The sequence below is a fragment of the Vanellus vanellus genome (genome assembly GCF_965231255.1).
Source record: "Vanellus vanellus genome assembly, chromosome: 18".
In the NCBI taxonomy this organism is placed as follows: Eukaryota; Metazoa; Chordata; class Aves; order Charadriiformes; family Charadriidae; genus Vanellus; species Vanellus vanellus.
This window is the reverse complement of record NC_138923.1, coordinates 6718170-6745495: the sequence shown is the minus strand read 5'-3', so window position 1 is coordinate 6745495 and position 27326 is coordinate 6718170. Positions and strand designations below refer to the sequence as shown.

At 49.9% G+C, this 27326-nt stretch overlaps 1 protein-coding gene across 1 annotated transcript; it reads left to right on the top strand.

Moving 5' to 3' along the window:
- Positions 1-124: 124 nt before the first annotated feature.
- Positions 125-27028, top strand: SH3GLB2 (SH3 domain containing GRB2 like, endophilin B2). The gene is made up of 10 exons (XM_082492456.1): positions 125-360; positions 8599-8740; positions 9089-9217; positions 10444-10577; positions 11060-11152; positions 19861-19884; positions 22809-22898; positions 23412-23512; positions 24646-24910; positions 25585-27028. Exons 1-10 carry the CDS (start codon positions 298-300, stop codon positions 25690-25692), a joined length of 1149 nt encoding a protein of 382 aa, XP_082348582.1. The 5' UTR covers positions 125-297; the 3' UTR covers positions 25693-27028.
- Positions 27029-27326: the final 298 nt, after the last annotated feature.

The following is a 27326-nucleotide window of genomic DNA, read 5'->3' as shown; positions in this document are numbered from 1 at the left end:
CGACGGCCCTGCTTAAAGGGGCCGCGCCCACCTCCAGCGCGCCCGCCGCCTAAGGCGCTCCCCGGGAAGGCCGGACCCACCCCCTGAGGGCTGTCGCTACGGCTCAGCGCACCCCTCCCACCGCCGCTCCGCCCGCCTGGCCGGCTCGGCACCGGGAGGCCCGGCGGGTGACAGGCAGCCCTTTTAAGAGGCCGCGGGGCGGCAGGAGGAGGGCATCGATCGGCGCTATAAAGGGCGTGCGTGCGGCGGCCGCGGTGACAGCGGGGGCGCGGCGCGGCGGAGGCTCCCGGTGTCGCCATGGACTTCAACGTGAAGAAGCTGGCGTCAGACGCGGGGGTCTTCTTCTCCCGCGCCATGCAGGTGAGGCCGGCCGGGCCGCAGCGCGTCGCCATGGCAACGGCGCCCTCCTGAGGAGGGGGAGCTCGGGCCTCCCCTGCGGCTGCCGGGCCTTCCCCCGGCAGCGCCTTCCCGCAGCCTGGGACCCGCCGGCCGAGGCCACAGCAGAACCAGGGAGGTTTTTCCCAGCCCGGGGGAGGCCGGAGAATGGGTTTGGAGCTGGCTGGTGTCTGCTTGGCCGAGCTGCGGCCCCAGGAGCGGCCACCTCTGGGCTCTGAGGGCTCCGGGCAGTGTTGAATGACCCCGAGCCAAACCATGGTGTGGCTGAGGTGAGATTAATCAGGTCCAGAGATGCTTCTAACCAACACATTGATTGAGGCAGGAGGGAAGAGGGGTGTGGAGAGGATGTTGCTTGCCTAACAGTTCTTGTTTTTAAAGAAAAGCTTATCTTGCAATCAGTTCAGTTAGCCGTGCCCAGACCCACGGGGGAACTGTTCCCTTTTGCCGGGGAGATGTGGTAGAGTTGGCCTTGCAGATGGTCTGCACTTCAGTCCCTCAGGAGGTCAAGTAGCAGTAGCTCCCAGGCCATGACAAATCACAGTACTGTTAAAGTGATGGGAAGGAGCTGCTGAGACTGAGCAGGCAGTGTCTTGGTGGGTTATCGTGGCATCAGGACCATCCTTTGCAAACTTGAGATCAGGAGCCACTGGGGGATGCAGTGACACCCTGGAGCTGTGGAGTGAAGAAACATAGCTACCCATGACGAGCAAAGTGTGCAGCAGGTGGTGAGATGTGGCTGCCAAGTCTATTTGCTTCTTGGGTGTAACAACTGGAAAATTGTTCTCTGTTAGGCAGGAGAGAAGAGGAGAGAGGCAAGTTGGATGATTGGGATCCTGCCTGAGAAGTGAAGTCCAGCTGGTGGCTCTGGGACTGCGCTTGTTGTTCTGCCTATTGTGTGGGGGTTGATAAACAAATAGAGCAGTGCTGTCTTGTTCCAAACCTTCTGTAGAGTGGAGTAATTCTGGCTCTTTTAGGAACTGGTCTCCTGTAAACAGATATCACCTCCTGTAACTGTGCCAATGAGTCATATGTTATGAAAAAGAGAGATATTAACTACAGGTGCAAAATAAGGAGCAGATGGAAAGCTTAAAGATGCTGTTCTCATGCAAATGACCTTGGTAGCAGAAGAAAGGATGAAATGCTGTAAAGAAATCTTATGTTTAGAAGCCTTATTGTAAGTTTCTGATAAGTGGTTTTTAGCTTCAAGGCGTAGGAAGGAGACAGGCATGGGAACAGTGTCTGCACACAGTGCTTGTAGAGCAAGGAGGCGTTTATAAATAGTGGCTTCTGCCTGCTACACCTACTCCACATAGTCTCATATATGAATATTCATATGACTAATTACAGTAGTAATTTCTTGAAACAAAATGGGTACCGGTACTTGTGGACAGCATGCAGGTGTAAGGACAGGAGACTGGAAGGAAATGGATTGCTAGGGCTGAAAACCACCTTCTGAACTCTAATTGCTGGGGAAAATAGGCCTATTTAGGCTGTCCCCATACAGTCCTGCTGCTAGTGTGGGTGAACACTGCCCTATCTCCACCAAGAGCCAGAAATGACAGTTGAGGTCTGCAGTTGTCAATGAGGATTGGATTTGTTGCACTCTAGCACAGCAGATCTTCCAGGAGGGGCATAAGACCTGCCTAGAATAAGCTCAGTTTTCTATAGCATTGGAGATGCTTTCTTTGGCTCCAGGCATTTAACAAAGTAATGTTTTACTGGAACTGCAGCAACTGGGAGATAAATGGACTGGCCATTATGTGCTGTGCCACTCAGACAGCATTAGCTATTGCTGTCTGGCTGAGATGTCTGGCCAACACACAAGAGCTTAACTCAAACTGGAAAAAGGGCTGTGGCATTGCTCAGCGAGCGGAGAAGGAGGTAGAGCATGGTCAGCACACCACCTCTGGGGTGGCTTCCCTAAGGCTTAGGGCAGGAGCAGTCCTGGCTTGAAACCTGTCAAATACAACCTAATATAGGTGCTGGCTGATGGTTTTTGGACTAGGCTTGACCTTACAACCAAAAAATCCCTCAACAAACCTCTCCCTTTATATGGCTTTTCCTAGCTTAGGCACCAGTTAGCAGGACCCCTACCTGAGGAGAAGCTAGGCAGCTTGAAGGGCTTGTGTGCTCCTGGGTAGACAACACTGTACCAATGGTCCAGCAGGAGCAGGACAAAGGTGGCTGTGACAAAGAAGCTGTATGAGCATAACTATCTTACCAGGCTTGTGTATGTAGTTCCCTGACCAGGCAGTGCCCTTCAGCCTTCCTGTCATCTCTTATGATCTTTGGAAAAACAAAACAGGTAGATGAAGTAGAGGAGGGAGGTGGTGGTCAGCACTACTGCCCTGGGAGTGGGGAACAAGCTTCTAGGCTTATGCAGCTGCAAGGATAAAGAGCTTTTGTAGGGTTCAGCGTCCGACTCGATGATGTACTGTGTTGGCTCTTGCACCACCAGTTACAGCCATCAGGTAAGCATCCTCAGAGGGGATGCAGCACATAGACCCTAGCAGCTGTAGCACCTGCAGACAGACTTCAAACAGGTCACGCTCTTCCATATTCACTGAAGGGGATCACTCTCTGATCAGCTGCACCTTCCAGTTATCAGTAAGTGGGTTTGATCTCAAACCTCTGCAAGAGAAAGCTATGCTAACAGCTCCAGTTTCCCTACAGAACTGGCATCTTTCCTTCCGAAGGTAACACATTAGATGTCTCTGTTCTAGACAGGCTTCAAGCCAGGCTCTCTCAGGGATGTCTGGAAATAATTGTAGGTGTCTGTCTTTTGTCAGTTTTGATGTAAACTGGCTCTAGATGAAATTGCCCAAGCACGAGTACAGCTTTTGGGTGCTTATCCCAGTGCTAATGTAATTACTAGCAGCTAGATGTTGACTTATTCTGTCTTAAAGGTCCCGAAGAAAGACAAACTCCCCCATCTCTCTCAACTCTGGTGATAAAATAGATGTTTTCCCTCTACTTGCTGACCTTACTGGGGTTCATACCTTGGTTGCTGGACACCTTAAAATCAAAAGAACAGGAGGTAACTTAAGAAAAGTGTTTTGAAAGCAGGAGATATGGGCCAGAGCATGTTTCCATTTGAAAGACACCTATGAATCTGTGAGGCAGTATTTTTTTTCCCTCTCCTAAATGCCTTGCTCATGAGTTAACCAAGCTGTCCTGTTAATGGCTTCCTTCTGTCCTCTAGCACAGTTTCACTTGGCTCACAGCCTTGCTTTCCTGACTCCTGGTGACCAAATACTTGAAGCATACTCTGTATCTGGTCCAGAGCTGTTGAGATTCAGGTATTTTTTAGATGCTGACTAAGTGGCTATGGCTTCTCTCTTAATGCAACCCTGTACCAGGTGGGAGGTAGATTTGGCTGAACTGATTCTGTCATGCCTCCGATCACTGAAAAAGCAAATGTTACAATAGCCCAGGCATTATGAAACTGTTCAGAGGCTTCAGAAAATCCATCGGCCCAAATCTACTGGCAGGTACAGGAGACTATTCCTGGTTTAAGACTCCTGGCCCTGGTTTGATCTCTGTGATTTAAGGTGGGAAGTCATAAGTGATGTCCAACTGGAAAAAATAGGGACCCTGCAAGTGGTATAAGGCCTGAACGCTGCCACCAGATCCTCTGCAAGGGGGCTGCAGCTACCCTGTTCAAGCTCACAGCATAGAGGCCTGGGCCAGCTGGAGAGGAGAGGGATGGAAAAAAATCACACAAGCCTGGAAGAGACACAAGTCAACTTTTGCTGCAGTGTGCAAAACAGCTGGGGTGTTGGCATAACTCAGTGGGATCACTAGTGTTTTATTCCCCTCTCTTTAAAGGGGAGAGAGGTGCTAATGCTTTCAGCAAGGAAAACAACGCATGTGCTATTTTAAAGCCTAACCTTGATGGCATTAGGACTCTAGGGCTGTATGCACAGCCTTTTATGATATTTTAGCTGTAGTACAGAGGGACCGATCCAGCCTAGCCCTACTAGCTCGCCCTCCTGACATCCCTGTAGTGTCTCCACCAACTCTCTTGGGGAAAGGGGAGTTTTTCCCCCAAGCTGTGAATGCAGGCAGCTGCCCTAGCTGCAGTCCAGCACGATCTTGCTTCTTTTTGGCCTGTCACGCAAGTGCTGCTCTCCTGATCTGTCAGCCTGCTTGCCCACACGAGCCCTGATAATGCATCTAGCGTTCCTGCTGGCCAGCCAAGCCTCCCAGAGGAAACCCAACCTTTGGCTGAATTATTGATGCCCTGGAATGCAGCACGACTCTCCTCTTCCTGGAGAGCGAGAGTGGCACTCGACAAAAGGCTGCCCTGCATTATTAATCACCTCATTGGTTTCCCTGCACAAAGACGGGACTGGTGCTCAGCTGGATCAGCTGCAGGTGCGCTCCCTGCAAGGCAGGATAAGTGGAGCCTCTCAGCACCACGACGTGGTGTGTGATCCCAGGATGCAGATCCTGGAATTGGTTCAGGGCAGGACTGTTGACCCAACTGTCAGTTTCTAGAAAACAAATGGGAATAGTTCTACTGCAGCAGGATGGAGGAGCTTAAGGTTCTCCCCAGGCATTGCAATTGTGTGTTCTCTGCCTGCCCTGACTCTGTCCCAGGTGGATATTCACCAAGCCTGTAGGTCAACTAGATACAGCCAAATAAGGCTCCTATTTGTGGCAGTCTGGAGTATTTGGTGCTGCAGAAGTCACCAATGCCTCTAGTCCAGGAGCAGCAAGACACAAAATATTTTTAATCTGTCTTTTTACAGTCAGGAGGCATGAATGTATGATCAGCTCTGTTCTCAGGCATCTCTTGGCCTCACAGTGAAATCCTTATGCCTGTTGGAAAATCATGAAGTTTCTGTAAGTGTTATGAAAACAAATTCCTAAGAACACAAGTCCTTTATGGGGGAGTTCTGCTTGAAATATTTGAGTAGCCAGACTTCATAAACTGCTGTTGTTCTGTCTTGCTTTTCACTGGGGACACTGACTTGGGCAGCCAGTTAAGAGGGGATCAGCAGCTGAGACCTGTTGCTACCTGAAAGCTCAGATCTCCACTTGCACCAGACATAAGAAAGAACCAGCTCATAGGATAAGGTGGTGTAACTTACCTCTAATCTCCTTCACTGGCTGTGATTTCATGAGAAGCTTCATCTAATCTCACTGCAAGCTGCTCCTGTGAGAGGTGGTCCTGCTCTCCTCTGCACCTGATGATGGCACATTCCCAGTAGTGCTATGTAGTCGGGTGAGTTCTCTGATCTGCCTGAAAAGTCGTGTTAGAGGTCAAGTTGAGCTGGATCAGTGACTCCCCATGCACAGACAAGGAGGTAGAAGTGTGCTGCAGGGGAGGAAAAAGGCACCCTCTGCAACAACCCTCAATGAAGTGGTACCAACTGCCCTGAGGCTGTGCTGGCTTTGAAGCATAGCTGAATTCTGGGCAGGGGTGAGAGAGACACTAAGGGAATTAAGTGTAAATGGAGTAACAGCCTCCCAGCATGTGAGCTACAGCCTCCCATGCCCTCGCACCCACTTCATGACGTTCATGTCCTGCTTTCCAACACTGAAAGAAAGCCTGACTAAGAACTCATTTTCTGGCCTGACCCTTTGGAGCCACAGGCTGTGGCTGAGATTCCTGCCCATCCTCCCCTTCTGGCATAGCCTAGGCTTGCAGTGATCACAGTGCATGTCCTCAGCCCTCTTGCAGGACAAACAACTTTAGTGCTTGACTTGAGATAAGAACTGTGTTTCTGAGTCCTGGCTGCTTCCTGGCCAAGTGCTGTGCAAATGATACATGTTATTCCACTGCACTGGGTGAAGGGGAGGGTTACAGCCGCAAAGGAGAGCTATGCTTGGAGATGCCACTTGTGAATATAGCAAAGGACCCCAGAGCTGGAGTGATTCAAGAGGCTGACAGTAGCACTGTGGAGATGCTGGAGGGCTTCAGTAGTGATCTGATTCTGCAGCAATGCTGTAAGAAGCTGACTAAATTCAGCTGATAAGAAACTGGGTTTAGGCTTGACAGCTCCAGGGCAGATGCTGGAGCAGGAGAGTCTAAACTGCAGGAAGAAGAGCTGGACTTGAAAGTGAGATGAGATCTCAAAAAGCTGCCTGGGAAAGGGGGGCAAGGGGGACTGTTATGCTTGCATCAGAGAGTCTTGGCTTGTTTAAGAAAGCTCTTAAACAGATGACTCAAGAATTGATGCCAAATACCTGGGAAGCCCCAGTTTGCTGCATGGCAGTGACTCAGCCCAGCCTGGCAGAGTCTGGAAACAGCCCTGGGCTTCCAACAGTGACAGAGGGAGAGAGCCTCAGCCGCTCACACATGTCTGATAGTCATGTGCATCCCACAAAGACAATCATAAACATTAGGTACAAAGCAATAAAAACACCTTCTCACCTTGAATCTGCTTTTTGCCATGTCCAGCAATAGCCAGGGGTCCATGGCAAGACTGAGCTGAAAATAACTGTCAGTAACCAGGGGCTGCTGGTGCAAAGGAAGAAACTAATGCAGCAATCCCCAGTCATACAGGGCTACGACTCCTCTGTGCTCACCCAGCTACAGGAGGGAGCGTGACTGTCCTTGCAGTTCAGTGTCTGTCATTACCAACATCAGGCAAAATGGTTCACTAGCTCTAGCTCGAATCTTACCCAAACAGGTCACTGTGTAAACATACCTGCATGGCTTGTATATCTCGGACATCTAGTAACATTTGCACACAGCTGGTAACAGGACTCCTAAAGGCTGTTTGCCTGCCTCACATGCTGGTTCTGGGCTTGCTCCTTATCTCGCTTTGTTCCCGGCATTGTGCTGGATGTGAGTGTAGCTGGGGCTGTTGGGCAGCGACAGGAACAGAGTTTGCCAGAAAGCCTTTCTAGAGGGGCAGCAGACACCAGACCAAGACCCCATGAAGAGGACATCTTGGCCCATCTAGAGCTGAGCTCTGGAACAGGGGAGGGGAGAGGAGAAGAGAAGGTACAAGTGGCAGATTATACAGGAGCTGTATTTCATCTAAGAGTTTTAGCCAGGCTTTCATCTCTCGGCACCTGACTGTACCAGGTATTGTACTATACCATGTCGTGATAACAGTGGCACCAGGGGGAAGCAACAAGGGCTAAAAGGACAGCTGCAACCGCTGTAGGATCCCAAGTGGCACAACTGTCTAAAGGCGACTTTTAGTATGATCCAACAAGATGCTGGTTCCATCAAGAGTAGGAAACTGTGCTTGGCCAACATCACTGAGAGGAATGAGTGGAAAATGGGGGTGGGATGAGAGGGAATGGGCTCTTCTCTCAGAAATCCCCCGAGGAAGCAATGGGGGGCATCCAGACCATCTGATACTGCACCTCCAGACTGACAGCTCTTGCTTGTCAGATGGCACTGCCCAGTATGAAAATGCTGAAGACTTGCACACCCTGCTTTTTTCTGCTCCTAATTTTAAACTTAAAAGGAATCGTGGAGGGAGAGATAGTCCATTGCCAGTATGAATCCAAGTGCTGAGAGAAGTCAGGCACTGTTATATTTCTCTCAATGCCCTGCTTCAGAGTGTGTCCTAGAGGAAGGGTCACTTGCTGGAAGCATTTTTATCTAAATCCTGAGTTTGAGCCTCCTTAAACCTCAGATGCTCAGTTGGCAGCTCACTGCCAGCAAGGCAGGAGGTGAGCTGGGGGGCACTGTCAGTCTGACGGCTGTTGGAGGGCACCATGTAGCAAAACTGATGTTGTGTACATGCTTGTCTACTGAGATGAGAAGAAAGCGTGACTTGTGAAGTGGTAGTGGCATTCCTGATCCTGCTGGGTTTGTGGGACATAGAGTTGGTTAGAAGGAGGTAAAGGGAATTGGCATCTTTCCTCACCTGAAGGAAGTCTGTTGCTCTCCTGTCTGTTGAAGTACTGGAAGCCAGTACACATTCAAATACATTCCTCACAACTAGAGTATTTTTTTTTACCAGACCTTATTAACAATTACTTATTCCAGAACACCTCTCAAACCGGGGCTCTATTTTTAGCTCAATGTTTATTCCACTCTTGGGCAAATTTTTGCCCTCTTTCCCTGAAAGATATCTGGGAACAAAGAATGACACCATGAAGGCTTTTTAGCTCTACTCTAAGATGAATGCATGAGACAGAATAAGCCTCAGTGTCTCTTAGTAGCTCTACAGCACACTATCACTTTGCTTTAGTAGAACAGACTTTCTAATGACTACTTCCTTCCTGCAGTTTACTGAAGAAAAGTTGGGCCAGGCTGAGAAGACTGAACTAGACGCCCACTTTGAAAACCTTCTGGCCAGGGCAGACTGCACAAAGAACTGGACAGAGAAGATCTTGCGTCAAACTGAGGTTCTGCTACAGCCAAACCCTAGTAAGTCCAGGTTCTTCTAATGCTTGAAGGACAAATATCACTTGCAGCTCAGTGTTCAAAGATGCCTTCTGGCAGAGATACCTATTCCATTGAGTTCGTGGGGGTTGGAAGAAACCTGTCTTTGCAGGGCCTGTCCTTCCTTCCCTATGTAGCTGAGAGATGACTGGCTGCTGCCCCACACAGCCTGGCAGTGCTCCTGAGGGCTGGGGAAGGGACACCTTCTCCTGGTGCTGATGCTTGCTATCTAATGCATTGAGGGCTGCATGGGGTAGGCTACCCTGAATGCCAGTTTCAGGGGCCCCTTCTTCATCCTGCATTCTGTAACTGCTGGTGGCATCCTCATTCCAGGTGCCAGAGTAGAAGAATTCCTCTATGAGAAGCTTGACCGGAAGGTGCCTTCACGGGTCACCAACGGGGAGCTGCTGGCACAGTACATGACAGAAGCAGCTAATGACTTTGGAACAGGGACACCTTATGGTAAGTCAGCCTGGCTAATTAAAAAGCCCTGGGAATTACCATCCCTTCCTAAGAGAGCATCCCCTCTACTGTTTTGGGTTAAGACTTCCACAGCATGCCTCTTGAAGGCGGTGGGGTGACCTGCTTCCCCTGTGGCAACCTGCCTATTAGTGTGTCAAAACTGATGCCAGAGAAGGGTCTTCTCTAGCACAGAGACAAATAGCCCACCTGGAGCAGGAACTCAATCTTACTGCACGGTATAGCATCCTTCATGCTGTGGCGGAAAAAAGGGGCAGGGGTCTCTCCAATCCTTATACAGTCCTCAAGTCCGGCAGAGCTAGAGAAGAAAGACACGCAGATCCAGGGTGGCTAGTGGAACTGGTTATAGGTTGCAGAAACTACTCTGTGCGATTTCTATGGCTTTCTAAGCTCGCCTGAACAGGGAGTTGCAGTGAATAGCTTTAGCTTTGTCTGGTTTGAGCATATATTTAGTCTAAGGTGGTATCTAGTTGCACAGAGTTTCTCTAGACTGAACAGGAGAGCCATCCTTTAACTGTGTCCTGCAAGTGGAGGGTGGAAACCTTTCTCCAGCAGAAGGATGACAAGAAAACAGACTTGGGAAGGTTGGTGCTTGGCTACAAGCATCAACAGTCCCCTTCCTGACCACACAGTACATCTTTCTGCTCTTAAATCCTAACAGTTGCCCCTTCCTGGGGGAATTTTGGCCTGCTTTAAGCAGCAGACCTGCACAGAAGCACAGCCTTAACTTCCAGCTGTCCTCGCCTTTGCCATGGTCTTTGTTACTGCTCTCCAAATCGATAGTTGTTCAATAGCGAGTCCTGTTACAGGCAGAACAGCTGTAACTGCATCTGTAGCCAGCACTGCCTAATCAACTCATTTTTTCTGGTCTGGTGCTTCTTAATTTGCTGCTCTGTTCCTATGCCTCTGTTTTATGAGACAAACAAAGATTGTTCTGCACAAGCAGGTAAAAGGACATCAGTGGAATAAGTGCCTCAGATAGATAAGATCAAAGCTACACTGGGAGCAGCTGAGAAGAGGCCTCAAGCTAAAAGCAGATTGTAGTTAGGACTGAAGCTGGTGTGATATTGGCATGGTCACCTTGTCCAGGCAGGGTACACTGTGCCTTTGTCCCCCAACACTGGAGTCTAGTAGCTCTAGGTGAGTTGGCTGAAGCCAACACAATGTTAATTGGTTTCTCCTGGCACTGAAGGCTCCTGTTATTGCAGGGAAGACCTTGATAAAAGTTGGAGAGACTCAAAGGCGCTTAGGTGCAGCAGAACGGGACTTCATCCACTCTGCCTCCATCAACTTCCTGACTCCACTGCGCAACTTCCTGGAAGGGGATTGGCGAACCATATCTGTAAGTATGGTAGCAGGGAAGGGGAAACTTGTTCTGTCACCAGAGATGAGGAGGGCAGGGGGGGAGGTAGACAGTGCTGGAAGGACTCATTTTCCTTCTCTATTGAGAAAGGAGGACTCCATACCTCTCCCCTCAAAGGATGCAAGGATAAGGAAATACCAATCCTAGATCTACTCAGGGCTCCCTCTGCAGCAAAGTAGGATTGCCAATTGACGTGCATGAGGAAGGTAACTCCTTTCCTGATTCCTGCAGCTTAGTGGGCACGACCCACCCATGGGCTGCCCTGTTTCCAGAAGGTTAGCCTGTATCCCTGGCAGCCAGGCCCAAAACTCTTGCTAATGAGATGAACACAGCAAATGCTTCTTTCTCACTAGTTCTTTTTGTGAAGGAGATAAATTTGATTCCTAGATGATACCTTGTCCATTTCCCTCCCCAACAGTTCCTAAGCAGTCTGCTCTTATCCCATTTTCTGTCCCTTCCAGAAAGAGAGGAGGATCCTGCAGAACCGCCGCCTGGATCTGGATGCCTGCAAAGCCAGGTTGAAGAAAGCCAAAGCTGCGGAGGCAAAAGCAGCGGTAACTTTTCCCCCTCATTTCTCTCACTGTCCTTCTGGCTCCAGGGCTTGGCTCACATGAGCAATGCCACATGGTCTCTGGACAAAAATTAGACTGCCCTGCTATGTCCTGGCTCTGGCAGGCATGGGTGGGGTATTCCGTGTCTGGTATGCAAGGGAACTGGGAGCAGGAGCCTTGCGCCTGTTCCTCAAATGTCCTCCCATGGGGAAGTTGTTGAAACAAATAGTTCTGAGCTTCCAAAGTCTGGAAATTTCTACCTGACCCAGGCTCCCGTCTCCTGACTGATAGTAGTTGCTGAATGATTTGTGCTAGTAACTAAAAGGCTGCATCTTCTGAGGACTTGCTACATTTCCCTGGGGATCTCAAAGTAAGCCAAGAGAGAGCTGAGCTGGGAAGCACACAAGGGAAGAGCATGCTGGGACTCTGCAGCAGTCTCAGGCTTTCAGACTAGTTAGGATTCTGCCAACTCAGTCTTCCCCAGACGGGAGTGCTGGGGGATCCTGCAAGGGGTGGCTGGGATCAGACTGGCTACCAAGAGGCCCTTCCTTCAGCCTCTCTATTAATTTTATTTATGGCGCTGTCTAGTTACAGGCTAGTCTTGTCCCCTGGCTTTGGGGAAGTCATGGCAAGTAAACTAGCAAAGCTCCCAGGTCAGAGCAGTGCAGAAGGGACTGGTAAGTCAGCCAGCGTCCCTGTCTGCAGGTCTGGGCAATGGGGACAAGCCCTTCAAAGTGCTTGTCTAAGGCTGATGACCTGTCAGCTCAGGGTGCTCCCTGGAAGTGAGGCATCTCCCAGAGCTGGACCCTCCCTGGGCAGAGGCAGCGTGGCAGGAGGCAGCAAGGATGTAGGTGGGCACTGATGGGTTCCCTGGAGGGCCTTGTTGAAGCAGATTGCCATCCTGCAGTGCTCCAGTGCCTACTGGCACAAGGACTTGCCAAGTTCTGCTTCTAGCCTGGGGCCAGGAGCTCAACTAGCAAACGTGCAATCAGAATAGGCAGGAATCCTTGTCAGTCAGTCTCTGGGACGCACTGGGATACCAGCCTAGGAGCCCTGCCATGAGCTTGTTTTCTAGCCATCTGCTCAGCTGGGCCTCTGGCCTTGCAGCTCCCTGGGTGGCCAGTTCCCAGGTGTTTTTCCTTTTCTCCAGCTCTAACTGCATACATGCCATATGGGGAAGCTGTGCTACGCTCAGCAGCCCCCATCAGCAGGTCTAACAGAGTGCTCAGTCATATGTGGGAAAGCTCCAGAGAAAGCTTTGGGTGAACAAAAGCGATAGCTGCCCTTTTAAAAAAGCCTCCTCTCATCAGTCAGGTCACCCAGATCATTTGAAGGTAACTTCAGGGATCCCCGATTCCTCTTTTGAAGGGGTTGGTACCCCCAGTCTCAGTGGGAAGTGGTGACCATTGCTTTATCTTAAGCTCAGATCAGAGGAAGAATTCAGATACCTCCTGTACTTCCTCCCTTTCCACCCTCTTTACCTTGCTTACTACATGAAGTGATCCCAAGGTCTCTCACCTGCACACAGACCCTTGAGCGAGGGACTTCCCTGTAGCTGGAAAAGAAAAGCTTGGTTTCCCACTGGAACTGCAGGGCTGGGTTGCCCCAGGCAGGATGCAGAGCCAGTCTAGGCTTTCCAGGGTGTTTGCCCCAAGCCATGTTTCAGTCTGCTTCTTTGAAACAGGGGTCGCACAACAGAAGAACAGCTTCAGCTGCTGTTGTGGGCACCCATCTCTTGCACAGCTTAGCTTAAAGGTGGGGTCCCTGGCCTCAGGGTGCCTCACTGACTACTAGAGGATAAGGCACAGGCTCTCAGCATGGGGGGTGGAGGGGGTTGGGGGTGGGGAAGAGGACTGCTGCCTCTGCTCAAGGTGTGTTTACTCATCATTAGACCACAATGTTCCCTGTAACGTGCCTGGAGTCCTGTGTCACACCTCTCCATCCCAGCTGGCCTAAAGTATCACACCTCTCCCAGCTCACCCCTCTCTTGCTGCTCTTCCCCTCTGTAGTGCAAATTTGTGTTCCCACAGCTTCTTTCTCTTGACTGACCCTCCAAGTGTGCTGCTGCCCAGACCTGTGAGCTGCTGTTCAAGTGTCTGGGCTTGTGCATTTCCCTCAGACTTCGTGCTTTGTCCTTCCTGTTGATGCTGTTTTGTTTACTAACCTTTTTGTTTTGTTTCTTTGTAATTTGCTCAGTGTGAGGGAGATGTGAGTATTGACTGTGCTAACAGTGCTGTGATTTTTTTTTTTTCTTTAACACTTCTCATTGTCTCTTTCCCATTTTAAATGAAAATTCATATCTGCCTTGTCCCATTGGGACTGGCCCTGGAGCATGTACTGAGCGTGGTCAGGGCTGCGGCTGCCTGGGGAAGATGCCCCAGAAAGACGGGAGCGTCTGTCGGCTGCCTGCAGCCCTTCTGGAGCATGCACTCTGTTCCATCAATGCTGCTTGCAAGCAGTGCTCAAGAGAGACAGGGACTCTCCTAAAGATCCACCTAAGCTCCTCTGGCTGCAGGCAGGAGGAGGTCAGGTTGGGTGGCAAGACGCTCTCCTGGAAGGGAAGCAGTCCAGAGACAATGACAGGCAGGTTGGTCTGATTGTGGTGCTGTTCTATCCTCCAGGCTCCAGGGTTCTGCCCATTTTCCCGTTACAAGAGCAGGAGGGGGAGGGAGGCAGGTCCCTTTTGACCACTGCTTGCAAATACTTGTCCGTGCATAGGAGTGCAAGAGCAGCTTGCCTCCTTCATCCCATGTGCTGTGACTAATTTTGGGATGCTCTGGAGACCAGGGAATGGGAGGAGAGGTTTCTTCAATCGCTCTTGATCTTTAAAGGAAAAAAAAAGCTAATAAACTATTGCTGTGAAATACCTCCTCTCTGCACAGAGAGGAGTCAAGCCTAGTTGCTGTCCTGGCCTCAAATCTCACTGGTGCGTTTTTCTCCCTATATTCAGGTTTGATTTGCAATAGGAATCACTCCTCCTTATTCCTTCCTCCAGCCATCCCCAAAACTCCTAGATGGTTTAAAAAAAAAAAAAATAAAAATCTCTTGTTGGGATTGCCTGACTGCTCTTCCACACACTGGTCACTCATTCCAGCAGGCTGCTCAGGGCCCAGCAAATCAGGTCAGCGTGTATAAGTAGATCTGGGTGAGCTGCAAAGAGATTAACCTGGGAGAGGAAATGTGGGGCCTGAGAGGATTAACAAGGTAGCTGGGTTACAGCTGGATTGTGTGCCAGCCTTTCACACCAACTCACTGTGTGGTAAAGCCTGACCAGAAGGATGCCCTGATCCATCACACCAGTGCAATGGTCCTGATGTAAGCTAGCTGATTGGCTTGTCTCTTTGGGTGATGACACAGCCAGAGGCCATCCTAGGAGGAGGCCTAGTCTTAGCTTAGCTGAAGAGAGAGGCCATGTTCTGTGATGGTTTGTGAGCCCACACCTGTGCGGGAGTGGACTGGATCCCTTGCATTCCCAATGAGGAAAACCTCCAGAGTGCTTACTTAAGTCTTCCTGCCCCAGGGCAGAGGTTTAGCTGTGGAGAAGATGGCTTGGAGGTTTTCTGACCTCTGGGCTGAAAACTAATATGCTACCTTTGGTAACAGGCTTTGGACTAGATCTGCTTTGGCTAAGCCATTCCTCTTACAGAAAATAGCAGATCTGAGTCTGCTAGGAGAAAACATGCCCAGAGGCTCGGTGAGAGTAAGAACAAGTAGATGTGATTCTTTAAAAGGCACCATGGAAAGGATGCTCTGATACTAGTAAATATGCTCACTTCAAGGACAAGGCCCTATACAGGGACACAGGGAAGCAAGGGGAAAGAGGGTCCTGCCCACTGGACTGAGCCAACGTGACATGAGCAACCTGCTGGCTACAAAGAAATGGGAAATGCATTTGAGATTGTGCTGTCTCGTCTCCCTTCCAGCTGGCTGCTGTATGAGCAGATAGCTGGAAGTACAGGCAGAGTTTCTAACAGCAGAAACATCTGCTGGTCAAGTACCGGGTGTGACCACATGAGCCAGTCCACCTCTTCTTGCACAAGCCTGGCTTCCATGCACCACTGTCCAGGCTGTTGGGAGACCTCCCTCCTGCCATCCCATAAGAACTTGAACTAAGCTCCCAGCACAGACAGGAAGAAACCACTAGTCCCTTCTTCCACCCATTGCCCGAATGACTCCTATGGACCCTTCTGCGTGACTTGTACATGAAACTCTATTCCCCCCACTAGGCTGTGCCTGACTTTCAGGAGACTAGACCTCGTAATTACGTTCTCTCCGCCAGCGCATCAGCGGTAAGATTGCCTCCTCCTAGATGTTGCCTCTCCAACCTCTTCCTGCCCCCTTCTTCACCTGACTTAAACTCAGACCTAGTGCTCTGCTGTTTTCAACATTTTAATGTGACATGGGCTGCCCAGGGTTCCTGATTCAACCTTAAGGATGCAGATCACCCCTGTGGGGGTGCATGGTCAGGGTCTGGCACTTTTGCTGCTTGGTTTGCTTTCCAGTTTCTCTGCCAATCCATTTCCACACTTCCAGTGGGAATCTTGTGACTGTTTTTTTTATTGCTAGTGGAGAAATTGAAAGGAAAAAAACTCAAAGGTTAGCCTTTCTGGATGCTTCCAGCTGTACACAGGCAATGTCACATGTGTGACTGCCTGATCAGTACCATGGTGTCAGTGCTCTGAGACTCTGTAGCTGGTCAAGAGAAGCAAAGGTGGAGGAATCTCTCTGCCACCTATCATGTCAGTAATACAAGTAGGCTGACAGTGCAGGCTTGTCTATTCTGCAAATAGAGATCAATTTTTTTTTTTTTTTCCATTTAATCTTGGGGCCTGTTTGTTGGTGGCTGTTATGCAGTCAGATGCGCTGGGGGTGGGTGAATAGCCCGTTGCATCTCTACTGTGTTGCACTGAGTGGTTGTGGTCAAGCAATTGACTTTCTGTGCTGTGTTCATGCCTCCCCATTGCACAATGTCACATTTCTCGTTAAAATGTTGAAAACTGATCATCTTGCTTCCTAAATAGCATTCAGAACAACACTGATGCCTCTTAATTAAATAATCTGGGAGTGAGATCTGTAGGTATGAAAAAGGACAGCCCAGCCTTCTAGAAAAAAAAAAAAAAAAAAACACCATGGAAATAAGTTGGATTTGGTTAACGGGCAACCCATCCCATTTGGAGGAAGATGTATGTCTAAGCTGGTAGCATCAGTGTTAGTTCCCAGGGGGATCTGTCCTGACCTTCTTGGAGAGTGATGCTGGGATCAGAAATAGCTTTGCACAATAGCTAGAAAACTATTTCCCTATGGAAATAACTGTCCTGGTGATAAGACTCCTTAGGCAGATACTGGTGATACTGTAGCAATTGCTCAGTTTCTATCTCTCCTACCACAGCAACTAGCAGCAAGCCCGTGGCTCTGGCCTCTCCCCTGGAAAGGTCTATTCCAAGGACAGCGCAATAACGGACTAAAACTGAGCTTTAGGAGCATTGGGAGAGAAACTTCCCCTGCCTCTGAATAGCTCTGATTAGACCAGGGTATCCTGATCATTCCCCAAGGCCTTCTAAAGCAGACCTGAAGGCAACCATTTGCATAACGTGCATTAGCATCTTGCAGAGTGCCCAGATGCTCAGCTGAACACGTCTAGTCATCACTGAACTGCAAGCTGATCTGCTTTTGCTGTATTGCAATGCTCTTCTGGGGAGCAGATGTCAAGCACAGTAACAATGGGAGAAATAGATTTTAGGGAGGTTTTAGCCCACAGGTGTCTACCCAGGCACATCTCTGCCTAGTTCAGTGGTCTGTCTTCAGAGCTCTGCTAGAGAAGCTCCGACAGCAGTGATGAAGATACAGGACAGTTAGAGCTTGGCTCTAGGAGACTGACTTGCACTAGATAAGCAGCCAGCATTGACCTTGATCACTTAATCATGTTTGATGGTTACACAGTGGGGCCTTCTACCAGGAGGGCCTGTAGGAAACCTGCTGGCATAGCCACCAGTGGTCCTTATGGCTTCCAAAACTATCTATTTCAGAGGTTACAACTGGTGGTTGAAGTGCCACCTGAAGTCCAGCTGCACTAGCAGGGGTGACTTGAATAACAATTGGCATCTCTAATTAGCAAAATATGGGCTAATCCCAGACTGCTCCCCAGCTCTGTGCAGGCAGGACCGCTTTGCAACAAGCTCTCTAATCCCAGCATTCATCCCAAGGGTCAGGCACTGCAGCAAGGTAGGAGCTCTTCATACTGTTGCTCCGCTTTTCTTCCTGGCCAGGATCCTTGTGCTACTTTAGTCTTAGAGTGTACTGACAGTACAGAGCAGTGGTTACTGCTCACCTTGCTGTTGAGCTCTACTCCCTTCTGGAGGGAGGGATTGCTTATGCCCAGGTAACAACTTTGTCTTACAGGTGAGCAGACAGGTCAGCTCTCTCCTGGACCATGTGCCCGCAGCAGGGCTCTGATTTGGATTCTAAATTTATGTCGTTGTTTTTTGGACAGGTGGATAACTTGGTGCTTTTATTTTTTTTTTCCCCTTCTATAACAGGAGGGCTTAGATCCACCTGGAGACAAGCACCTCCCTTGTTTTGTACGAGTTGGAGGCTGAGGAGCCATTTCTCCTCTCTCCCACACTGACCTTTTGTTTTTGTGTAAGAAGGTGTATGTGGGCCATGTAAACCTAAATATCCCTTTCTCTCAGACCCTGCCACTTGCCATGCGCTGTACTCCTAGGAATGATTCCAAGAAAAACATATTGAGTACCTTAAAGAGGGTTCTTCTGGCTTGAGCTGGGGGGGACGAAGACAGGTGCAGATCACAGCCTTTTCTGCTCCCTGAGCTGCCTGAAACACTTCTGACCAGAGCTGCACAGTGCCTTAGCCCAGGGATGGATCTGAACTGCCCCAGAGCACCAAAGGGTCAAGAGTTGGAGACTGCACAGTAAAGCCAACAGAAGAGAAACAACTCTGGTTATGAATTCAGAATTGCAATGACTAAATGGGCCTGAAATGGCCTAAGTACTGTCTACAGCACTTAAGTAGGAAGACCCATGGCCAGAGTGAAGGTTTCCCATTGCCCCTATAGTAAACCTTGCCCCAAAACCATGGGGGCACACTGACAGAGGCCTTGTGCCAGAGCAGCAGTTCAGGCTAGGACCTGCTTCTCAGCTGCCTACCACATTCCTTCCAGGGTAGGAGTCCTTAGAGGAGGGGAAAGGGCTTGTGTCCCCACACACGGCTGAAATTGCCCAGGCCTTATTTGAACCAGTTTCTGATTTGCAGTAACAAAACATCCACCTAAAGGTCAGAGAAAACACCCAGCCTCAGTACACTGAGCACTGCACAGGGACAGCCTGCAATTGTAAGGGGACCAGCTATAATAACTCTGCTCAAGTACAAAAAGATATTAATCAGGCTACATACCGTAGAACTGAGCTGCAGGCCAGGGGGCAGAAGCTGGAACAGGAACAGGCAGCAACTCAAGGAGCTGGCATAACACCTCTCTGCTTCAGCCCTTCACCAGTGTAGGCAGCTCCTGCAGGTGTTCCTTTTATAGGCCGGTGAAGTTGTCTCTGCACCTGAGGCTGCCACAGCCCACCTGAGAGCAGTTGCTGTGAGTAAATCTCAGCAAGGTTCGGTTGGGAGACGCTGGGTCTAAACAGAGTGTGTTCTTTCTCTGATGCCCCAGCATCCAGCACGAGGCTTCCAGGTGCCTGCAGTGCAGGTTCAGCAGTGCTATGGTGAACTTCCCTGATCTCCAAAGGTGGCATTAGAGTGAAGCTGAGGGCCTAGGGGGCCATTTCCCCCTGACCCCGCTGATTTAGGGTGTTGCTGGCAGGCTGGTGTGGTTTCCAGTTGATCCAGGGTGATTTCTCTTCATGTTGCTAGGGCTGAGGGAATAGTCCTCTGCTGAGGAAAGGCCAAGCCAAGGACCTCTGGGAAGGTTCAATGTGTTTTTCTACCTCTCTCTCCCTTTCCCATTGCTGTGCGTGACTTTTATTGTCAATTGTTTCATGTCCTGGAGCCAGATCCCAGCAAGCAGCTGGCAGTGTTGTGCTGCCCTGAACGTGCCCCTGTGGGTAAGGATAGTAGGGAGGAGTAGCGTGATGTTTTGCCTGCCTCAAAGGCAGCATCCAGCCATTGCTTCCTCCTTCCTGTAGCTAAATATGCCTGTTGGTAGCACAGACTGGCTGGATTATGATCCCATTAACCTGAACTCTCTAGAGCAGTGGGTGAGGAACACTGGCCTCCGTCTGGCTTGAGCTCACAGCAGTTCCCAGGCCCGGTTTGTGGGCTCAAGCAGCTCACTTGCCTCTCCACAATCCTAAAAGAAGGGCTGTCATTCAACACCGACCTTTGGAGGCTTCAGCAAAGTAACCCCTCTGAACAGCAAAGTGCTGTTCAGAGGGTTCCACTGCTTAATTCTTTTCTTCCTGGAGCCTATTGAATGCAGTTGCTGTAACAGCCCTGGCAGGGAGCAGAGCTGGAGTGCTGCTGGCACTAGTGGCATGGGTCTGCTCTCCCATTGTGAAACTGAGCTCAAGGGTTCAAGAATGAGGGGAAGGGGCATCAATCTGGCAGCTGCTGCTGGGTGAAGGGCTAGCTTGTCCCCGGAGTTGGCCTGCTGTGTCCACGGAGCGTCCTTGCCAATTGGTGTTAATGCCGAGTGCTTCTCGACGTCTCCAACACTGACCTCCTTTCCTGTTGCTCTGTGGCCCCTACAGCTTTGGAGCGACGAGGTGGAAAAAGTAAGTACCCAGCTGAAATTGTGCTCAAACCTTCTGGGTGCGCTGGTGGTGTTTAGGGGGTGGGGGTGCTACAGGCTCCTTCCTGCTCGTGTGCCTGCACATGTGCAGGGGAGGATCAGTGGGATGTTGCTGGTGTCCGCCCCAGCCCTGATCCTGCAGCCGTATGGTTGAGTGTGACTCTGACAGTGGCGTGGGAAGAGCCTGCCCTGTGGGCCAGTTGGCTGTACCTAGTGTGAGAGACTTCCTAGGCAAACCAGGCATTCGTGCATATGTGATAAAAGACAACTCTGAGAGCCCTGCGCTGCCATCACAGGAGCAGAGGTGATGCGCCGTGACATGATTCAGCTCTGCTCCTGTGGCAAAGGCCCTGCCTGCTCCAATTTTGCATGTGCCATGCATTAGCCCCTAGTAGCCCCTTGCCTGCTTGTTCTGTGGTCCAAGCAGGAGCTCTGAGCAGAGCTGAAGCAAGGGCAGAGGGTTTCCCTATGAACAGCCTTAGCTGCTGGAGGGAAGAGCTCTGTCCGGAGGGCAGGGTGGGAAGTTTGGAGCCTGTCATGGAGTTGACTGTGGGTGAGCTGCGCTTAGTGTTCTGAGTGGACCCATGGAGGGAAAGTCCCAGATCTTGTTTATTTTCTGGGTCTCCCAAGGGGAGTGTGACTCACCCATGAAGATGGATGAAGGGCTGCTAGTGGACTAGAGACTAGGACAGCTCTGTGTGGACCTCCAGCATGGTATGGAGCTTCCAGAGACACTTTCTGGGATCCCATCACCTTTCATACCTCAAACACCCCCCAGCAGACATTAGTCTGAAGCCTGAACTGCAAAGTGGTAGAATGGCATGTTCCTGCATGCTGTGCATGATAGCAACCTATTACTGCCTTACTCTAAATGCGTCATCAGAGCAGACTGGCCGTTTTTGAACCAGCTCATCTTGTACTTTAAGTCCTTCAGTCCCTTAAACAAATAAGCTGACTGCAGTCAGCTATAAGCATGCAAGGCTCTGTTCCTCTGTCCTCTATCTTTGGTCTAACCTGGCTGGATAGACCAAGGTATGTCAGCAAACTTCAAAGTTCTCTGTGTCTTAGAGAAGCACAAGAGTGGAAGGGACCTCCCAGGTCACAGTCCAGTGCTGGGAAACTACATCCTGCAACTGACTGCTCAGAGCTAGCAGGGAGAGGCAACGGGTCAAATCCCAGGCAGTGCCAAACGGAGCTGGGTCTGCCTGTCACAAGTTTCAAATTGCTCTGCCACTACCCAAGTCTCTGTTCAGCTCACTGAAGCATTGCACTGGTATTTCCTGTTGCGTCCCCCCTTCTCCTTTAAATAATCCCTTTCATACAGAGGATGCAAGAAAATAGATCAGTTGTAGCTTAAAATAGACAAATCTGATTAAAAGACAGTCAAAGCATTTCTTTGTTCTAGCCTAGCTGTGCAACAGTACTGGTAACACTGCTACTGGATGAGAGATGTTAACAGCCCCCAGCAGCAACTCCAGCTTGCCCTGCTGAGAAGGCTGGGTCTCCTCTGGGATGACCCAGCTCAGAAACACCAGTGGTGTCGCCTCTGCTCCAAGACGTATCAGCCTGTCTGGATTAGCTCTCTGGGGTCAATTCCAGACAAGTTGCTCCTGTGCCAGAACGATCAGGGCATTTCCAAAGCAGCAAAAGGAGCTGTGGTGCAGAACTGACGCTACGCAGTCACCGAGGCAGGCGGCACTCCGATTGCTGCACCCTCCTGGAAAAGGACACAGAACTTGTACTCCTCTCGGTCCAGCAAGCTGTAGCTGAGTGGACATCACTCTTCTGTGCTGTTGCTCACAACACATCCTAAGAGGGAACTGGCACGTTCCGCTTGGTGTTAAGGAGCAATGCATGCAAGAAAGAACAAATATGCCTGCTTGTCACCCCTTTCCTTCTGGCAGCAAGAAGGGGCGAGCTGGCACCAGAGCACCTGGCTGCTCCAATACTTTGGGAGCTCTTTTTGCAAGGATCCACCTAGGTATTCTGGTACTGCAAAACTGCCCTCATGTAAATACACTGTTTGCTGGTGGGGAAGAGATGTTCTGTCTGTTTGGTAAACCGGGTCTCCAGTATCAGCCTGTCTTTGAATTCCCAAGGTCTGCTGCATAACTGCCTTCTATTAACCATTGTTTAATTCCTCCTAGCTCAAAATAAGTAACTAGCTTCAAAGGAGAGCCTTGGGTAGAAGTTTGATTGGGATGTTGATCTCCATTGTGGACAGATGCAGTTGAGTAACAGCCATTTGGTAAATGCTCCCTGACCTCACTCAGCCTTTGTTCTGCAATGATAAAAAGGATACCAGCAAAAATTGCGCTTCTGGAGAGAAACTGAGGGAGGTTATTGCATTCCTATGCCTATAGGCTGAGAGGGGATTAATAGAGCTGTATTTTGCAACAGACTCAGGCTTGCTGACCATGGAAACTGTCCTGTTTCCAGTGTTACCTTTGCAGGGGACATACATTGATGAGCAGCATTGGCTGTCCAGTACTCAGAGTCCTACAACAGGCAATGAAGGGGCAGGTGCTGGCATGGGACTGGCTTTCCACATACCTCAAGATTAACAAAGCCTCTCCATCTTCATGTTTTAGTCTTGTGGGAATAGGAGCTTCCTAGCTTGATGTATCAGTCCTGAGCTGCCATTCCATGACCTGCAGTGATCCAATGCAGGATCGAGCAGGAATCAAGTTGAAATACAGCCAGAGGCCTCCGGGACCCTCACCCAGGGTGTCTTGTGCCTGGTGTTCAGTGTCACAGGTGCACATGGATCCTACTGAGCCAACAGCATACTTGTCTTGGTGCCAAAAGGGGAGGTTGGTGGAGGAGGTGGGTGTTGCCTCTCCCTGGAAGAGGCAGAACAGGGGTCCTTGCCTTGTGCTGCCTTGAACACCCTGTCCTGTTTTGCAGGCAGAACACGAGCTGAGGCTCACGCAGACCGAGTTTGATCGACAGGCTGAGGTGACACGTCTCCTGCTGGAGGGAATCAGCAGCACACATGTGAGTCTTCCTCGGTAACTGAGGGGGTGACAGAGACTCTTGGCTTCTTTCTCAAAGAATGCCAAGAGGATGCTAGAGCGCTGCATTGGGAACAGAGTTAGAAGAGGTCGTAACATTGGAGGCTACAGCAACCTCCTCATAAAACCTGGAATGTTCAAACTAAAAACATAATGAAGCATACGCAGGCAGTGCCACTGTGACACCTGCAGTTCTGCAGTCCTCGAAATGCTTCTGAGTCAGAAAAACTTTGTTCTTCCCTCACTTAGAACTGTGGACTAGCCACATGGGCATGGCTGGAGTGCCAGGAGCAGCCTCCTCTCTTAGATCACCCTCAGGCCTATGCAACATTCCCAAAGTGAACAAAGAAGTGTATTCAAGCCAACCAAGTAACTCTCTTACATGCTGGCCTGCACAAGTCTGCTTCCCTGGGGCAGGGAGGTAGTTGCTGCAGGAAGAGGGTTCCTGCGCCTGGCACCCAACTCACAGACCAGCTTATGGTCCTTCTCCCTCCAGGTGAATCATCTTCGCTGTCTCCATGAGTTTGTGGAGTCTCAGACCAACTACTATGCTCAGTGTTACCAGTACATGCTGGACTTGCAGAAGCAACTGGGCAGGTGAGATAAGAGACTGCGTTTACTTCTCTCAGGGTTACTCATCTGGCTACTGTAGATCAGGCATCCTTCCCCAGCCCATGTCATAATATTGGGTAGAAGTTTTAAAGCCCCCTCCAAGCTCTGACAGAGCTTCTGAGCTTACAGAATGGTGACCAATCCCAGCGGTACTGCATTTAGAGCAGCCTTTGCCGTTGGATTCGTCTGGGTTTTATACACTGATCTCGAAGCATGATGGCCATGAGAGTTTGAACAGTCTTCCTCTAAATTGGTTACATCGCATGGGAGACAAATTCCTGTTGCCAAGCAGCAAGCCTCAGCCGCAGCAGTAACTGAATCTGTGCTGCTGGCTGCACGTCCCGTGGGCACGGGCAGGGCTGTTTTGTCTGTTAACCTGTCACTACATTGCGGTGGCCTGACCCAGAAGGGGCTGTTGCTTCTGTGTGATCACTCACTGCTCGTGTTCCATTCTTTTCCATGCTTGCAGCTCCAAAGGAGAAATGTAAGTAAGATGTTGCACGGGACTGGCTCTAAGGGCTCACCACCTCAGCCAAATTCTGGAGTCTCCACAGACTCGCTACAAAGGTCAGCAAGGGCCAGAGCTGCACTCCCTTAGTGCAGAGGGCGGTATCTACAGATAGATGAGACCTAGCTCTGTTACTGGCTCTATCTAGAGAGCCCAGAAAGCCTGGGAGCCTCCAGTTGTGGCATCCAGTTTGACAGTGTCAGTGACTGTCCCTTTCCTGAAGAACTAGCAGACTAAACAGATAACGCAGGCCATGTGAGAGCAGGGCAAGGACACAGCACAATGGACCTGGTAAAACAGCTGCAGAGCCAAGAATAGCACCTGCCCAGACCCCTCTCCAGTGCCATACTTCAGCCTCATACTCTGCAAGTTAGGTCCCAGTCTTGTAACAGGACACTGGAATCCAAATAAGCAGACAAATATTACCTGTTGCAGTCTCAGCACCTGAGAACTGAGTACGTTTCCCCACCCAAAGGGCAGCATAGACATTACAGCTGTTAGCTGGAACTCTTGAACATCATCTCTGCAGTATAACTGCTGAAAGAGAGGGCTCCTCTTGGTTCCCCATACTAGAGCCTTACTGAACTCTGCTTTTTTCCTCCTGTGTAAGATTTTCAGGCACGTTCGTAGGCAACGCAGAATCCACATCTCCTCCCCCAGCTGCTACCTCTCCTCCAGCTGTTGCTGCTGCCACACTCCCCACTGTGCCTACTATTCCAGTTGTGCCCACGATTGCTGGGGTGCCTAATACTGTGGCAGAGAGTGTACTGAACCCAAACGAAGTCAAGCCTCCTGCCAGTGGGACACGGAAGGCCAGAGTCCTCTATGATTATGAAGCAGCTGACAGCACTGAGCTGGCACTTCTTGCAGATGAGGTTGGTAGTTTTTCTGTGTGTTGAATTTTGCTATAACTGCCTAGCAGCCCACTGCATGCTTAGCAAGTTCTTGGTTCCTTTTCCTGCCCCTAAAAACCCTGTTTTATGGAAGTGCTAATAGAATCTTTTCCTTGACACTAGTATCCACTGCAACTCAGTGAGCTTGTGCTCATGGCCATTTGCTATTTAAGACCATCCCCCCAGTAACTTTTCTGTTCCTATTGGAGTCCAGCTGTACCCAGCTCACAAAATACCCCAATTCTTGGTATCTTCACTGTGACCCTCAAATACAGCTACCTTATCCAAGAGCAGTGGGTTAAGCTACTGACTGGAGGCCTGCTCTAATCATGCTGAGAAAAAAGGAAATTCAGCAAGTTGCAAACTCTCTTGTTGACAAGACTGAATTTTTGTATTCAGAAGGGATGACGTAGCAATATCGTGCCACCCTGTATGCAAAAATACTTTAAGTCAGTCTGGAGAATGTAAAGGCAAGAGGGATGTCACTGGGCACATCTCTGTAAATCTTCTATTAAAGCTGCAGATAGCTCCCGGGAAAGAGCAGACGTCTGCTAAATGAACTTCAGGAATTGTTGTTCTTTCAGTACCCATCTGACCGAACTTCTTGGCCCTTTCTGCAGAATGAGGTCCTGTCTAATGCTGTCTTCTCTCCCCAGATGATCACTGTGTACAGCCTGCCAGGCATGGATCCAGACTGGCTCATAGGGGAAAGAGGGAACCAGAAAGGGAAAGTTCCTGTTACTTACTTGGAACTGTTAAGTTAAATGTCTCCAGGAAGAAGAATGTACAAGCAGAATGCACCCCTCATCTCCTGGCACTTCTAATGTGGATTTCTTCATCCGAGACCATTACTCTCTTCAGGGTTGACACTCCATTGCTAATATGGGAATTGTGGGAAAGAAGTGGTAAAACTGTTACGGTAAGGTTTTGGGAAAGGGCTGATGGCACCCAAGACTGAATTAGTTAACTACCAGTGCAGCCTGCTTTGAGGTTAGTCTTGATGGCATGAGATTCCTTGATTACTTTTTTTCTACCTTAGTCTTGTTTATCACAGTGGCTTTCCCAAGGCCAGCAAGCCGTCTCCCTCAGCAGCTGCTCACAGTTTAAGTTACACTTCCCTTTGTGTCTGGTGTGGGTTAGTGCCCGTTTGCCCCTCCTGCCTCTTCTTCAGCAGTAGCATTGCCTAAGTCGAACCATCAAGTATTCTGGTGGGGAAGCGTCCCGCACAAACCCTCTGACACCTTCAAGCTCTTAAGGCAAGGAAGCCGAATTTAAGAATTAAGAGCCTGTTAAACCCATCCACCTTGCTCACCTGTGGGAGAACAGCAGTGCAAGGCTCTCCAAGAGCCACGCATACTATTGTGGTGCCTGATGGCTTCAATCTAGAACTGTCCTCTGAAGCTGGAAGGAAATTTCTTTGTGGAATAGGGCCTGTATGTTGAAAATCAAACCTCAGTGCAAGGGACCATGCATCTTGCTTGCATTTCCTCTGAGAAACTGCTCTTGGACTGCAAAGAGTTTACAAGCCTTTTTACAAGCTTTGCTCCCCGTGTTTATTGTCCGGGCTTTTATTTCAATGTGTCTGTTCCAGGCGTGTTTTTGCCTGACTTTATTTTCACCCCAGATCACTGACTTATCTAATGCTTCCCCTCCCATCTCAGCAGTGAACAGACTTGGTGCATCCTAGTACAGTAAGGGAGGGTGCCACGTGCTATTATCTCCAACAATGAGCTGTTCTTGGCCATACACACACTAAACCACCCCGGCTGCCCTTGATGTACGTGTGGTTTAGCTCAAAGGGAGTGCTCAGGTGTGTATGCCTTTTAATCCTATAATGAGCTTTTTAGCTAGAGCTCGCCTAAAGGACTTCCACTGCTGTGTAACTAGTTTTCCACTCAAGCTGGATGGAAGAGAAACTCACCTGCACCAAGCTCTCTGTTCACTACCTTCCCCTTGGTATGTCAGAACTACTTTTGCTTGTTTATTGATCTTTTGCACTTTCCCCAATGGTATCGTGACCACTGTAATGTAACAGGGCACTGAGCACCTGTGTACGTAGGGCTCATGGTTTTCAGCACTTATTTGCCAATAAACAAACTGCCTGACCTCCTGCCTCAGCGTCTTGTGCGGGTTCAGGGCTGCCCTTGCTCTCCAGACATGCAACTACAGGCTGCAGGGACAAGCGGCGCTGGCAGGGAGGCAAGGGGAGGCAGCTCGGGTGGGAGCCATGCTGCTCTGCTATCCTGGTCTTGGAAGCCAGGTGTAAAAGCAAAACAAAGCTGCTAATCCTTCCTGTCCCAGATGAAACTCTCAACATGCTTTAAGGTTGTTAATGTCTTGCAGTTTCTTTCCCAGATGACACATCTCAGTTGTACTACAGGTTCAGGAAAGAAACAAC

What these genes read in the sequence shown, in the direction of transcription:
- SH3GLB2 (XM_082492456.1), top strand. Translation starts at nt 298, where the DNA reads ATGGACTTCAACGTGAAGAAGCTGGCGTCAGACGCGGGGGTCTTCTTC. An exon ending in TGGAACAGGGACACCTTATG is followed by an intron (nt 9,218 to 10,443) that starts GTAAGTCAGCCT and finishes CTGTTATTGCAG; the next exon opens with GGAAGACCTTGATAAAAGTT. An exon ending in CTGCGGAGGCAAAAGCAGCG is followed by an intron (nt 11,153 to 19,860) that starts GTAACTTTTCCC and finishes TGGCCCCTACAG; the next exon opens with CTTTGGAGCGACGAGGTGGA.